Source organism: Dermacentor silvarum, chromosome 1, assembly GCF_013339745.2.
Source record: "Dermacentor silvarum isolate Dsil-2018 chromosome 1, BIME_Dsil_1.4, whole genome shotgun sequence".
NCBI lineage: Eukaryota > Metazoa > Arthropoda > Arachnida > Ixodida > Ixodidae > Dermacentor > Dermacentor silvarum.
In genome coordinates this window covers 153,719,466-153,735,753 of record NC_051154.1, presented here as the reverse complement: position 1 = coordinate 153,735,753, position 16,288 = coordinate 153,719,466, and the positions used below count along the sequence as shown (strand labels likewise).

General features: G+C 44.2%; 2 protein-coding genes across 6 annotated transcripts in view; one reads left to right on the top strand and one right to left on the bottom strand.

Moving 5' to 3' along the window:
- Positions 1–7,331, top strand: part of LOC119436262 (uncharacterized) — a 694,308-nt gene extending 686,977 nt beyond the window's left edge. For all 4 annotated transcript variants that reach the window (XM_049656511.1, XM_049656518.1, XM_037703060.2 and 1 more), the window contains one exon: positions 928–7,331. In XM_049656511.1, the coding sequence (XP_049512468.1) occupies positions 928–1,221 (294 nt within the window). In that variant the 3' untranslated portion in view covers positions 1,222–7,331. The remainder of the gene's footprint in view (positions 1–927) is intronic.
- A 2,157-nt stretch (positions 7,332–9,488) lies between these two features.
- LOC119436264 (uncharacterized protein C6orf132 homolog) overlaps positions 9,489–16,288 on the bottom strand; it is a 70,753-nt gene continuing 63,953 nt past the window's right edge. For both annotated transcript variants that reach the window (XM_037703064.2, XM_037703063.2), the window contains one exon: positions 9,489–11,358. In XM_037703064.2, coding sequence (XP_037558992.1) covers positions 11,332–11,358 — 27 coding nt within the window. In that variant the 3' untranslated portion in view covers positions 9,489–11,331. The remainder of the gene's footprint in view (positions 11,359–16,288) is intronic.

Below are 16,288 nucleotides of genomic sequence, written 5' to 3'. Positions count from 1 at the left end.
CATGTTTGCTTGTGCGCGCAAGGTAGTCTAGTAACGTTGGTGCGCGCTGACACCATGCTTGTTAATTCAGTTAGTAAGCGGATGTGTTCAAGCTTATGCAGACGATAAAACTACTATCCTTATTCCGCATACTCTACCAGTAAATTTGCTATCTAAATTAATGCTTCTTTTGGTGGAAACTGCGACTTTTTGTTTCGCTTTTCGCCGCTGGTGTCCACGCGTGCGCCCGCGCTCCCACTCCTCCGCGTTTGCGCGCCTGGCAACCATGCGGCTGTGAGGGCCGTACTCAACGCCTCCTAGAAAAGGTCGTACTCCGTGCGCCGATTTCATGGTCGCGCGCTTAAAGGAGCCGCGCTATATATAACCGGTATTCTGCTGCGCGCACCTGCGCTATAAACGGTCCGCATATACATTGAGTTATATGGGAGATATATTGGTGGTCAAAAAAAACCACGCTATAACCGGTCCCGCGCTAAAGGCGGTTACGTTATAAGTGGTCTGCACGTATTAGGATTTAAAAAAGAACTGCATAGTCTTCTTGTTTTGTACCACACTGCGGTGAACCCATAGCTTCCGCGCGCCATGTTCGTTTGGCCACGTGAAACTTCCGGTTATGCTTCTACTGATGGTTGTGTACACAACCTAATGCGCCTGTGCATCTTTGTTTACGTGCACCTAGGGAAACTTCGAGTATAATGTTGCTATTGCTGCCACTGCGTTGAACAATGCGGGAGAAGTAGTGTGGTAAGCGCGAGTGCCAAATATTTAAGAAGGTTGCATATATACCAAAGAGAAAAGACCGTCTTCAGTTCCTCATTCAAAACACATGCGCATGAAGACCGCGGGCTTAGGTGTGCATAATTGCGTCATCGGTCATCCTTGTTTTGTAAGGTGCTAATTATTTAACTTTTGTCCTCTTGGCTGCAGAAACTCTGGACGAACGATCCGGTGATCGAGGTGTGTCCGTACACTAACACGATCAAGCCGTCGCCGTACACGCGGTCCCGACTGCCCCGAAAGGTGTCAGTTGCACAGACGAACGGGCAGGCGCGGACCGTAGACGGTGGAGCCGTGTCGATGACGAATGGCCCTTGCGGAGGTGGCCTCATGCACCGCGGACGCAGCAGACCGCTCCTCGAGGCGCCCAAGGCGACCAGCTCCATGGGCGCGCGGCTGGCGCGCATGCAGAGCATGTTTGTCAAGAGCATTGAGAAGAGCTAATCAAGCGCCTGCACCTCGCGTGTGTTCCAGACTCGGGCTTGCACTGTCCGAGGGCGGCTCCATGCTGTTCGACTGCTTGATTGTATGAACGCTGCGCGCACGTGTGCGGAAGCTGTAAGCTAGAAGATTTCACTTGTCAGCGTTCTCACAGATGGATTATTGCGTGCGTCAGACATCGGAAGAAATTATTTTTCATCCTTTATGAAGGGGTTCTTGCTATGAAAGCACCCTGTCCAGCCTTGTGCATACTATCTCTGTTATAGGAGCCTTGTTAAACGCTGTTCATCATTCAAGCTGAGCCAATTAGCGTCGTCACAATCGTGACACTAGAGCTAAGACCCATGATAAGTGCATTGGGAATGCCACTGGAATAAAGTAATAAATAATGGAATTAGCCGAAATAAATGAAATGTACGGGTTCATGCACTTTGTTACCGCTGGTGGTTCGTTGGTTCTTTTTAATTTTGTGAACTTGACCTTTCAACCTGTCAAACATGTTCTGATTCTTCGATTGTAACCTCTAATAATTTCTAGCCCGTTTCTTAACAATATGTCCACAAGAACGTTTATATAAGTAGCCGTTAAAGTATAGTATTGCCTCTAATGTTGTTATTGCAGTCGTTTCGGATTAACGTATCCTTGCTTACACGAGGTCTCTAGACTCCCACCCTTGACATCAGGATAGCGGACAGATTTAATTGCTAAGCACGAAGTGACGAAAATGTGAACGTGACAAGTGCCCCACTGTCCTTCTGGCATTCGCCAGTGAATGTATTGGTTGTCAGCATATTGTGCACATGTTACGGCCCCGCGACTTTAAACTCTGCGTTATCTGGATACGGTGTCCGGTGTGCAGCACATGCGACTGCTTCGATAGTCGGCCACTCGTGCACAACTACGTTTCATCTTTCTTACATTTTGCACCGATGCGCCTGTGCGTATCTTTCGCTAGACGATTCAAGAAAACCCGCTATTGGTGGCTGTTGCGCTTACCTGCGCACTTCTTTTGGACCCTGACGAATATGTGTCGAGTAAACAATGCACTGAATCGAAACACAGAAATAGATGAGCGGGGATGTTTTAGGGTTCTTTCAATCTGTAGTTAGTAATGCCTTTGATCAATTTCTCAGCAAATTTTTAGCTTCTGTCGTCAAAAACAATATTAATGGGAATATGCAGCTGCAGCATCCTTTCTATGTTTCCGGGGCCGAATTCACAATGCTTCTCGTTCGTAAGTGCTATTTGCGATTGTCTGGCCTCTTTCGCTAATTATATATATGTCCAGCGTGTGAGTTGACTGGAATTTGCACCTACGAACAATTCTAGCATAAGAGCTTTTTGCGAATATGGGCCGTGATCTTTTTCCGGGGCGAAATGGGACAGCTCTCCTTGCTGTTTTCTGACCTACTGAGAAGTTGTATCTGCACTCCTCCTTCCGCAGCCCTACACCCCATTCCTACCTTAAAGCATAAATAATACATAGAGAAGTCGTGCTAGATAGTTTGTTTTCTCCGAAATACTGAGGAGCGTTGCCCAGTTAGACCATTTAAACTGGCTTGTCATTTAGGGTACCATGACGGCAAAGCAGAGTAAGAAGCCGGACAGGAAGCAGCGGACAGGTCAAGGCGATGTCCGTTCTTTCTTGTTCCGATCTAGGCGCTATTTTTTCGTCATGAAGCTGTAAGCTCAAGTTCGGACGTTTCTGCACTTCCGAGATTCTTTAAATTGCTTCTCCAAAAGGTTGCGTCTTCTATCCTGGAGACGAGAGCGTTATCCTGCTTTGTCACCTAGCCGGTGATTTTTTTTTATACTGGACGTTATGGTAAGCTGTCCAGTGCGTGCTAATGTGTCCAGTGTCCCGCAAACAACAGCGTTAATTCTTGCGAAGGATATTCGTCTCTCGGCTAATCCCTTGTCCAGATTCGTAGGTTTGGAAAAGCGGCCTTTCAAAATGTGACGATTTAGTCGTGTTAAGATTGCCTGCTGTTTCAGATCAGGGAAAGGTAAATGCATAATATCCTACATCGTGACCCATGCCCTTTACATTGCATCTGCCGCGGTGACAGCATGCTGGAATCGTCTTTCTGCGTCATGCAGAGATCACGTTTTCCCGCTTTTTTGTCACCACATTTTTACCAAAAGCTGTGCTGGGTTGCCGAGCATTCGGTCTCCAGGCACACTCTGCAACGGCATGACCTTGCGATGGTGAAGGAAGTCTTTGCCATATATTGGTTCACATCTAACTCGCCCGAACACATTAAATTGCAAAATAACACGTGCCAAACTTGCAGTGTCAACATGGCGTCCCGGTATATACACTGTCATGGAGTGCGAGAGTATTAATACACACAAAAAAAGGAGGCGACAACACGCATTGCTGGCTAGCAGCAATATTTGTTATTGGAAGAATGAAAAATATATGTTTAATAAATTGTCACGATGTCGCAACCCGAAGGCTGTTTATAAACGAAAGGTGGCAAAATTGCACATGCAAATGACCTGATAGTCACGCGCTTCAAACAGGAACAAAAGCAAAGAAGTCCGGAAAACCACAAAGGCGCGACTGAACAAGGACACCAGAAAATAAAGGCCATGAATAACGTATGCGGAAGGTGAACATGTGCAGAATTTGACCAATATCTAGCAGAGCCACTTCGCATACTTTCTGCGGGATAAATGGCTGACTGACACAGTTAGACACCCTTCATTTTATATAAAGTATGCTTTCATTATTTCTATATCGCCGTGTGTAAGCAACACCTTTCTCGCTTCCTTCATCCGTGCCTTGGTCCAGTCGTGCTCTTACAGTTATAAACCTGCAACAACATGTCCAGTTCTCTGTCCTAGTAGTATGCGATGCGTAACAAGTGCCCATCGCATCGAGGCTGAATTATTGCGATCCTACATTGCCAGGAAATAATGCAACATTTCAATATTGCACGACATTGTCATAGCTTCGGATATCGTATCATATCCGTGCGAAGCACGACCCTACAAATTCAGAGCTCTCACCTTTTACATGGATTGCTGTTCTGATTGAAGTACATTAGCTATAGGAAGATCGAAGGTCTTGTTACCACGCAATTCAGTCCTGCTAGCTGAAGTCCTGCTAGCTGTGTGTCATAAAAGGTCGTATCTTAGTTGTAAGAGCCCATGCAGGAAGTATTCATTTGAATAAAACTGAAGCCGTCTAAGTAAACCGCCTGTACACTGCTGGGAGTCATGTATGAAAACTACCAGCGTTATTTTATTGTGTTTTCATTCTTTCTAACTAATCAAAGAGCAATCGATTACCAGCTGAAATTTTATGCGGGGCCCGCATCTCTATTGCATGTACAAGGCAAAATTTTCATAGGCCGAATTCTCAACGCTTTTCGTTCGCGAGAGCTGTCTGTCACTGGCTGACCGCTCTCGCTGACATTATGATCGATATTTCGATTGGCGGGGCCCCTTGCATCTGTGTCCCCGCCTTCGTATTGTTTAAGCACTTCCTTGTCGTGAAGCTCCTCGCCCTATACGAGGTAGCTTTTCTTTTCTTTTCTTTTTTTTTTTGATAATATGGTCTTCTGTGGCGAGTTCAGATTGATTAGGGGTTCGTGGGATCGGAGTATTTGGCCGCCACTTTATGACCACTCTTGTCAGAATAAGGCATAGGGTAACGAAGTGCACGTAAGACAACGAAAAAGGCGTCAAAATTAAGCTTGTAACAAAAGAGATGTACATAGTTAGCGTAGAGTTAAGCACGGAACAGTAAAAATCTGTAATTAGCGCAAAAGGATGAAATTAAACACAGATGTGCACGTTCACACGGAGCGCGCCTTAAACCAGTACCAGAAGTGGGGCTTTACTAAACCAAAAATATGGGTTGATTCCGAAGGTAGTGCAATCTAAACAACAAACCGCATGGCATGCTAATTCGCCCAAGAAGACCTTGCCTTTCTTCGATGTCAACTGCTGTTGACTTGCATTTGTTATAATTTTTGTTCGTCACCTGGTACATCTCGCTACTTGGCGAAAAGGTAATATGGACAGGAGGACAAGGACATCCGTCTCTTAACCCATCTTAGAACGACCCTTTGTGCGTTGGAGTGTCTTCTTCGTTTCCACATCTGGCGATTTTGGTTCCCCGTGCGTGTGGTGCATGACTGCGGCGCGCTCAATGTTCCTGTGGGACTGGGGCACCTAATTTTCGCGCCGGTGGCATCTGTAAAAGAATTATCTTCTTTTTTTTTTTTTGAAGCATGAACGCACTATGGACAGGCGCTTCACACTTTTTTGCGAAGGGAGCCTCCCCTGCATTCTTTACTTGTCATTGGCTATAAGATCAGCTGTTCTTTAGCGAGGGATGATAAGAAAGCAATAGAATTGAGCGAAAGAACTTCCTACATTATACCGGCCTTTGTAATATGACTAATTAAAATGCAGACACATGAATTGTATTAGCATCAGTGATATTAAGCATAATCAGTTAGCTTACAGAATACAAAACTATTGATGCTTTCTTGCCAGGACGTAAAACAAAACAGTTTGTTTCACCCGCATATATAACCTTGGTTTGTTTCAAACATGGCCTGCACATTAGTTGCACCATCCTACGTACAGTGATTTTTTATTCCGCACATGTAGTAGAAGTGTATGAAACATGCGGAGCTCAATATTGTCAACGATGTGAGCGTGTCTCTAGTTTGTAAAACATAAAAAAGTAAACATTTGAACGTTCAAGAAATGCTAACCGGCTATTCTTATATCTTTCGTGACAAGGTTTTATTGTACTTGCTGCATTGCCTTTGCAGCCGCCAGCCCGTTCCATTCGGCGATGAGTGTTTGACCAACTCGCCAGCCACCCCACAAAGAATTTTAAAAGCAGCGAGTGTTAGAAAGATAGGATGTCATATTTTGTAGGGATATTTCAATAACTAGCAAAGCTCTTTTTTGCGTTTCAGTTGTCAACCTTGCTGTTCAAAGCAGTACGTGCGTACCACGTTTGATAATAGAGGTATGGGATCCAGGTGTTCCCTTTTTTAAAAGTATAATCACTGACGCTGTTTGGCACTGGTGAAGTGCTAGACCGTGATTAAAAACACGCATTTCAGGTTAAATATGCGCTCTGCATCTTCCATCGTTCCCGCGTAGTCAGTAGCGTCTTGTAGTGGCGACCAAGGGAACAACACATTTTTAATATTTATCTCTGCGTAAGCGCTGGGAACGCCGTACGCTTAGGGCGAAATGTTCATTTCGTTTTCCGTGTCTTTCACGGAGCGCCGCGTCAGCGATGAAGTTATTGCGGATGAAGAGAAAATCACAGCTGCCCTAGTAGACACTCGTCGTATTCTCGCACAGTTGCGAAAACAATAATGACTGAACCTGCATCCGAAGCAGCACATCCTGAGCTTACTCATTTCTACTTGTTTTGTCTGTATACGCAGGCAGCTCGGATGGTAGGACCTGTCTCATGTCACGTTAGAACAACTGCATACTGGACAGGTCGGAACGATTTCATTTTGAGACAGGCGCGACAGGATCGAGGACTCTAAATACGCTGCCTCCTTGTCTTGCCGAGCGTCCTCGTTTCTATCACGCCTGCCTCAATACGGATCACGTCACATTGACATCTACATTATCTCACCTTAGCACGATAAAGTGCTAGAGACTTTTAGAAATAGCTGACGCGAACAGCTTGGCGTACTCAAATGAAGAATCGTGAACGGTACTGGACAGGCGTAGAACCCAAACTCTGCTTTGGTTCTTTGTACGCATGGTGTATTAGGCACGCTAACTTTGCGTCTGCTATTTCCAGAGCGCTGTTAACTTGTAGAAGCGTTATTTTTTGGCACACGAGAACGAACGAGTACGAAACCAATGTTGCTATACTTTAGTAGAAATTTGAGACACACTATAGATTAGTATCACCTCGATTTTCTTTTTCTGCCCTGTTTTGTAGCATCAGTACTGTGACGGGAGGCCTTCGTATTAAAGGCCTCCCTTGACTCGGGAGTCAAGTTTTGGTTTTGCAAATGCCAGGTTCTGTTTCAACTTCAGGACATAACAATGACCATTGCTGAAATGCCATAGAGCGTCATATATATATATATATATATATATATATATATATATATTGTAATGCAATAACGGAGACACAGAGACAGCACCCGTTCCTGGGCCGGCTGTTCTATTCTCTGCCTCGTCGTCTTCTTGTCTCTGTGCGCGCGCCCGCAGTCCGAGCGCCCGAGCCTAGGTGCGCCTTTTTCTTCATTACAATATATATATATATATATATATATATATATATATATATATATATATATCTGTAGGGCGAACGTGAGAGTTGGAAGGCTCACGTAGGATTCTTTGGTTACCCTTTACTAAGTAATACCATTGAAGCACTCAGTCAGAGCAAAACAATGTTTCACAGAATGCCAAGATCTATGATTATTTATTTGCAGTGCAGAACGTGACTCCAGAATACTGCAGCCACTCAATACATTAACACACCTCAGTGCACTTCGTGAGCCAGTCCCGTCACCGGGTCCTTCGCGCACTGTGTCTTTCTTGTGTTGATTGCCGGCAAACGCTTGTTTCCCTCGCCTTTGCACTGTGAACCTGAACTTCACCATACTGTAGCTACCAGTATAAATGAGAGAACTACAGCTTATAACCCAACCAAACAAGGCCATCCGCTGTTCCTTAGACGCATGAAAAGCCTGCAAAATCTAAACAACGTGTTTCAAGCGTCGTGGGAGCTTGTGTTTATTAGAAAAGGAATCATACTGTAAATGCTTTTAAAGCCTTATTACTTAATATTAACTTGAAAAAAAAAACGAGATTATACTACACAATTCAGGCATTTTTCTGTTACATATAAAACTAGTGCGTTGAGTATCCGTTTCGCAAACACTGCGTGGAGTTAAAAGTTTCGCCATATCTTTTCAAAGAAACGATGCAGGAACATGTTTTTTTTAGAAAATTTTTGCGAATGAATTGTACATCTGATCAGACAAGAAAAAAAATGTTCGCTTTTTTTGAACAAAAAATAAGGTTATCAACTTAGCCTCATACGAAACTAGGCAATATCCAGAAGGTGTGATTAGGTTGCTATACTCGAATAAGTTTGGTTCAACCTCTTTCTTTCTGTTTCCTTTAGTTTTCGTCTCTGCAATAAATCTGAGACCGTAGCCCACAGCTATACGAATAAGCTGCATTTATGCGAAGGTGAGACGCAATTTGCTTTCAACCTTTTACGGAGAATGCTCCTTTGCATACATTCTTCTATAGCCCCAGAAAAAATGGCGCCACTCAACTCGCACTCAGCCGTGCGCAATTGGAAATGCCTTTTGAAAATTTCACTTACAGCGCGCAAAAGTCGAACACGAGCGCGGCGACATGCTCATGATAACCAATATCTGTCGTGCGCCTACTGTTTACTGTAATTGATTTTTGGAGAAATTATTTTTCTTCACCTCTATTTTGTTTTCGGTAAATGTTAACCTCCGTTCCCCTTACAAAGGTCATTCTAGACATTATGTTGCCTTTTTGTTTACCTTCTGCTGCCTGCAACATACCTTTTTGTTTAAATACAACGGAATATAATGCATGATTTTTGCAAGGGTGACCTTTAGAAATAAATTTGTGTACCGTGTGATGTATAGAACTTACTTTCCTCCTCCTTGCAAAAACGCTGTAAATAAAAAAAAATTCGTGGTTTCTCACGTGTGTCATAGTGTGCTTGATCGCTTAGGAGGCTAGCAAAAAAGTGCCACGCCCCGCAGGCTATGGCTGCAGCATAAATACTGAAGCATAATGCGGCAGAAAAAAAAAAACGATCAATTTGCGGGATTACTTGTCCGTGTGTAGGCTTTGCAAGGATTTTTTGCTTTTTTGTTGCTCAGCATATCGCCATTTTATGTAAAAAAGAAGCATTCTGTTGTTTTTACTTAGTGCACTACTACAACCTTCAGCTTCACGACGTTACTGTGATCATCGATGCTTGCGGAACTTCTGGCGACATTAAAGGGCTCCTCACAACACCTCGTCAGAAATTTTGGCTGTACTCTAGAAGTTGTAAAGCACCGTCCAGGGAGCGTCCTACCGCAATAATGTGTAAGTAGCCAAGATAGCAGCGAATGAAATGTCAACAACAATTGTGCGAGAAGGCGAACTGCTATTCTCGTGGCAGGGGTTGTATCTCATTCCATCCTCAAGAGCCTGCGAGCTACATTCCTTTCTTTGCTTCTTCCAATCGGAACCAAAGATCCACATGACGTTAAGTCATGACCTCCCGTCTCCTTTTTTTTCTTTTTCTTTTGCAGCGTGCTGCATTTCCAGAGTTGCGTTTGTGAGCTCTGCGTCTCACGCTAATTTTAGCCTTGTGTGCTCTGCTTTTGGCTAATTGTGCGCTGCAGACGCTGCACCTACAACGCGGAAACACCATGCTTGCATCGCCATCTCTGCTGGCGCAGTGAGTGAAGGGCGAACGGTCTCTTATTTGAGCTTTCACCTGTTTTCGAGGCGTACGTTGGTGTAATACTTTGAAGATACGATCGCCACCGCGTGATGAACGAACCACGCCTGTATGCAATGCCCAAACAAGGTGATAGGTAACTTACTGTATACAACATGGTCAAAAGTAACGTTAGACCCCGTAGGGTCTACCTTTTTAGCCAAAACCAGCGAAAATGAAAAACCAGGTGACAAGCTCATTGGGAAGTAATTTATTTTCAATGAGACAAAGAATACTAAGGCGTTGACGTGTTGGCACTCTCAAAGAGTAGAAAAACGAAACTAAGTGGCATAAGGACGAAAAACTGGTAAGAGTTGAAACACGCGCTGCTGAAGTGAGTTGAAAACATGAAAAATAAATTACACACTTATATAATATATCTTATGTACAGCCATGGCTACAACATTGTCAACAGTTTACCCGCCCGACTATACGGTGTTAAGCTTCGCGATGAACTACAAAATATTTTTGACATTTCCCCATTTCCCGTGAACATCCGTCGCACTGCTATAAATTCAGCGTCAGCACTTTACATGGCTCAAAAAGGTACCTTACGGACTTTTTATGTGTCATTTTGTGCCAAAAGGAATTAATTTTCAAGTCATGCATTTTCCCTGTTGAGCTGCTTTATGGGTCACATAACTTTGCTTTAATTGTTCTTCAAGCTAACGCGGAAATGAATATATCGCTGTTTGAAATCAGTGTGAGTGAATTGCACGGTAACTCGACACAATGTAGATTACTTGATTATGAAAGCTCACATTTGGCTAGGCTGCGTAAGTACTCATGTCAACATTGCTGTTTGAGCAATACTTACGCGTAGCTTAATGAAAAATGCCTGTCAGCCACGTATCATGCACGCATTCAGGAATGTCACACTGAACTTTGATACATCGCTTTCTCCTGCACAGTAAACTACACTGTCCACTACGAATCGGCTGATGTCTTACGGCTCTTGCTTTGCGGCAAGGACTGGTATGTGCGCCATTTTTGTGCCGTTAAGATATGGGCATTCACTTTATAAAAAAGTAGAGATTCAGTCACCGTAACGTGCTTGAAGCTGCACCAGACAGATTCCTTGTCATAATGAACGCTTCTGCTGCAACATAGCAGCGGTCTAATCCAGCGGCTTCTCACTGACCCTAAGTGGTAGCTTTCCGCCTCTGCCATACACAGCTTAAAACTTCCGGCATGAGGAACAAGTAAGTATGGAAGAACTTCGGTTCTTCACTTGAGAAGAATGGTTGATATGTCAGTAGCCTTCGCGCCTCTGTTATGATACACCCAAATGCCTCTGCAGTCCCAAGACTTCCTTGCGGAAGCAGGTTACCTCCTGTACACTTGATACGTGGTTGCCATCGTGTCGCTGAAAAGTCAATACGGCAGAAGTTCACTTGCTCTACCGTTCGATGCTTGACAGTCACTGGTAATGAGGTGCTTGTTGAGCGAAATCCCGACACACTTCCCGCCGCGCACTATGTGCTGCGTCCAGGTGAAAGTTCAATGGACTTGTCGCTTGACTTGGCCGGTCAGGTCATTCATTCCCTGGGTAACATTAGTCAAAGGCTGCGTTGAACAGTACTTGACATGAGCGGACTGAGCTAGACGTGTTGTCATGTCTTGCCCTTATTCTTGAAAGCCTGCAAAACAAAATAAGTACGTTATTGTAAATATGAATCACAAGGATGTGCACGGTCCGTCATTTTAGACTTTGATAGATAAAATACAACAATAAATAGGCAAATGCAAACTGTTCAAACTAGATCATGTCAAATGCATGCGAAAGAAATGTCCAGACAAGAACACTTAATTCCCTGTGCGGTATATGTCTGAATTTCAACTGTCCATTGTCCACGCTCCACATAACAGTAAAGGTTTGTCTTTCTTCATAGCGTCCTTGTGGACACTGCTCATTCTCTTTTCCGCTGTTCGAAATAGTAAAAAAAAAACGCAACACTGGACCTACTTTCCCAGCCAACAATCCCGAAGTCGGCCCAAAGTCAGCTACCATGGGGGCAAGGTGAACGTTTGGGCGAGCTGGTACTGCATTTTGAATGCATGTCAACGCAAAACAGACATGCACAATGCCTATGTGCTCCTCGTGTGTCTTGTCCTTTTCTGTCCCTTGACTTACATTGGCCAACGTTCGACCACCAACAGGACAACCACATTGGACAAACTCGCCTATACTGGGTAATTGGAGAAGAACCCGCCACTTTTAGACAAAAAGAAAAGTCGTAGTTAGTAACAATATGTTTGGAACTCATTGTCACAGGTGTTGCTAACGTGTTACTTACTGAACGTTACTGAACTGCAGCATTAGTAACATTTACTAACGACAAAAAAGTAAGTATTGACTGACTGACTGGCTGGCTCATGATTACAGGAAGACACAGTGCTATAAATTGGGAAGATTCTTTAAAGGAGCAGACACACAGTACACACAATACGATGAGCGAGCGCCAGTGCCTGTGTGCTGTTCTTCGTGTATCAACCAGTCTTGTAGGGCTGTTTCTTTTCCTTGTAGGAAAGCTACGCGTATATTAACCGTTACTGATGAAGCTGAGTCACTCACTCCAGAACCCAGTAACTATTGCTAACGCACCTGCATATCATGATCAGCGCCACTTTCATGGCCCATAATCAGGTCGCTTTCATTTTAAAATCATATCCGTGAAAAAGAAAGCCAGTAATGAAAAATTTGTGTCATGCCCCATTGAGTAATAGCACATCGTTACCGTGCCACAAAAGGCTGCGGGTCGAAGCTGCACCGTAAGGAACAAATGATTACGCAAAGCAACGCATTCCATATGCATGTATAAACATGCTTCAATGCAATACTCTTTGCTTCCCTATAAATAAAATCACCAATGCTCATTTGTGGAACAACCACAACTAAAAACCTATATATAAACAAACTCGATCTGTAGCAAAACCGACTAATCCTTTTAACATGTAACGTTTAATACCTTTCCCAGACGGCGGACCTTCTTATAAAAGACAATATTATTCAGGTTAGTTCCATGCACAGCAATATAAATTCTGTCTGTAGTACAAACTTGGTTTAGATAATCATGTGCTAACACCAGCGGTACTGGAAGACAACATTACATAATATAATACACGCAAACCACAAGATTGGTAGTAAAGAAGTGCAGCACTAATTATGTAAAACAAGTTGCTCGTTTTCTTGCCGTGTAGTTTCCGAAATGCAATTATAGTAGGGAAATGGAGGCCGTATTCGCAAAGCTTCTTGTTCGTAAGTGCGTTTTGCCGTTGGCATGACTATCTTCGCTAATTATATGCCCAGTATCATGAAGGATTTGGCTGAAATTTGCTCTTATGAACAATTTCAGTGTAAGAGCTGTTCGTGCATACGGGCCCTGGTTTTTGCTATTACACAAATTTCTGTCAAAGAACTACGACGCGTACTACGGGAAAGGACACCATTACTAAAATAGTTTCACGGTTATGCGCACTCTCGTTCACTTTCATTGAGTCCGGAAATGTAATTGATCTCTTGTCGCACTGATTGGGCCACCGGGAAAGACAAGCAATATTATAGTTGGTTCTTTCAAAGCGGGCTTGAGGGCAGTACGGTTTCCGCGCGCAAGCCAGCCGGCGAAGAATGAATTCTCAGTTACGTGCCTGTAAAAGGTCACCTGAAAGCAAGCGTTCCCCATTTCAACTCATTGCTTTCGAGTATACGATCTAAACTTTCTCATTCGAACACAGGTGACAGCCGATATTAGGCTTCACCTCGTCTCGTCAAGTATGGGACTCGCTTATCGCACTGTGAACGAGCTGAATTTGCTCTTATGAACAATTTCAGTGTAAGAGCTGTTCGTGAGTACGGGCCATGGTTTTTGTTATTACACGAACGGGAAGCCCTGGCTATGAATGTGCGTAAGATGCACATCGTACTAGATGACCAGGTTTAAGTTTGAGACCACTGCTACTGCGGGACAACGAACGCGTTGTCATGTGCCATTTGTTGAATTTCATCGGCTTTCTTTTTTCGTCGGAAAAAAGTTACTGCGGAAACTCCCTGATGGACTTGGCAGATGTATATATATAGTTCAAAAAATAGAAGCACCTAGGAAAAACATAACAAGACTTTACTGACGTTTCGGTCGGGGTCCGGCCTTCATCTCTTGATGACTCTTGATGAAGGCCGGACCCCGGCCGAAACGTCAGTAAAGTCTTGTTATGTTTTTCCTACGTGCTTCTATTTTTTGAACTACTTCTGTGCCGGCTCCGGTTACTCTTTACTTCACTATATATATATATATATATATATATATATATATATATATAGTCATAAATCTCAGTAGTCCTTCGCAGTCATAAGGTATTCTCATATATACCCCCATAGGACCCCATGTATACTTATCGAGCGCATCGTGTCAGGCGTTACAGACAGACGGACGGACAGACCGATTTCCGAGGGAAGTAGCCCTAGAATGCTTACGCAAAAGCGATCACGCAAGACCTAGGATGCTTTAAACGCTGTTGTCAGTCATTGCTGGGCATCCTCCACAACTTCTGCATCAACACTGTATCGATTAGATAATCTAATTAAAACTCACCTAAATAAACCTAATTGAATAATTATTTTTTGCAAAATGAAGTACTTGCGACTAGCAGAACAACGCCCATCAACATAGAGGGATCGGCATTCGCGTAAGGCCCTCCGTGAATTTTTTTTGTTTAAATTTGTTTGAGACATTTAGTTGGGACAACTCGTAAAATTAACATTGCGCAAATAGCCTGTAAATTGCCTTGGCAAAATTGCTTAAGGGACTTTTCCTAAGTTCAATGCCTCACAACCATTTTATCCCAAGGGGAATATGCGCTTCTGTTCGTCGCCACTTCTAGAGGCGTACCGAAGAGCTTATTAGTGAGCCATGTGGATGCGTCAGTGCGGCATTTCTAGGAAAAGCAAAATCCTGTAATCTAGTTTTAGAAATTCTTCTGTTATTTCGCCTTCTCACAGTCGCCACCTTTTTACTAGCCACCGTAGAATGTAATTTAAAGGTATAGTTTAGCGAAAATAATGAGGAACACGTCTGAGAACAACAAAAACAACAAACCATAACAAAGGCAATATTACTATCATCACTGTAATCGCTAAACGACTTGCGCTAAGTGTACAGTGTTTTGCACTACGACACAATCACTTATGGTATCTTCGACTGGTCGCATCCATCCCCCGAAGCAGAGTCGTACAGATCCGGTGTTCCCCGAACTCAGAGGTAGAGGACAAGCGCGCAAGCCGAACGTGTGACTCGCTCTCGGAGGAGGAAATGGCAGATGCGAAACCACGTGACTACTGCTAACGTCCGATGTTTCGCCTATCCAAAGCTAAACCGGCGGATGCGCCGGTGGGACGACCGTTCGTTGAGCCGCCAGCATGCTGTGGCCTAGGTTGTCTAGGCTACGGTGGGCCGTCGCCAAGAACGGCGACGCTGTGCTGTGATGACGTTGCTGGAAACGCTCTTATCTCGACGACTGCTCCGACGACAGGGCGCGGAGCGCCTCAGAGCGCTCGACGCGGGAGGAGAGCGATCGAAAAGAACCAGCCGAACGCAAGGCGCGCACCCTCTTTCAATCAGCCGAAGACAACGCCGCTCGCGAGAACGATCTAGAGCGCTCCGAGGCGACCAGTCGAAGATACCATTAGTACAAAAAAGAAAGCTAGCCCTGCGCTACGATGGCTTGGAAGACTACGACGATAGCAGGATGGTGACGGGCGACAACCGATGGCATTACGACTGATTTATTGCACTCCGGAAAATAAACGCTACAACCTGTTTCCTTACGACCTGGGCCGACCCCAAAGGTAGTGCACCGAGCAAAAAAACCCGCATTTCCCCGAAGGGGAGTATGAGGAAGTGCGAAGCACGGGGTGATGCTATGAGGGGGCGCGCGCGACTAAACTGCAGAGCCGAGTAGGGTTGCCAGATGGCCCCACCAAAAAATAGCCAAATGATCTCAAAATGTAGCCCAAAGATAGCCAGACCCAAATTTTTTGTGACCCAAAAGTAGCCAAAAATATAGCCAAAAGTTTGATGATGTTCTGCAGGTGTCTTATAGATGGTGCAGATGGTTCACCGCGTATTTCCGACTCCAAAATTACTTTTGCCGTATGCAACCAGCACAACAGTGACCTCAAGATCCGCGTAAAGAATTCTAGTGAGAGCTGCCACTCAGACGTGGATTTGGACAAAACTTATTGTTACAACGAGCCAAAGGATTTCGTTTCCGATTGATTCATGACGCTATCAGTATTTACTGAGCCACGTTGTGAGCTAACTTTAGTTCACGCCTCGCTTTACTCTAGGCATTTTTCTATAAGTGTCGGGCAAAATACTGCCAGCTCCAGCCTCTAGGATCAGCTTCGGCTGGTCACGATCGAGTGCCCAAGAGGCAGCCCGAGCTCAATGCATTTTAGAATAGTGATGCCGTTCCTAAACTTGATTCAAAAAATACGCATGTTATTTCTATCCTGCTCTTTCTCTCTTTCTCTCTCTCAATTTTGTATTTTTTACTCGAAAGCAGCTTGACGCT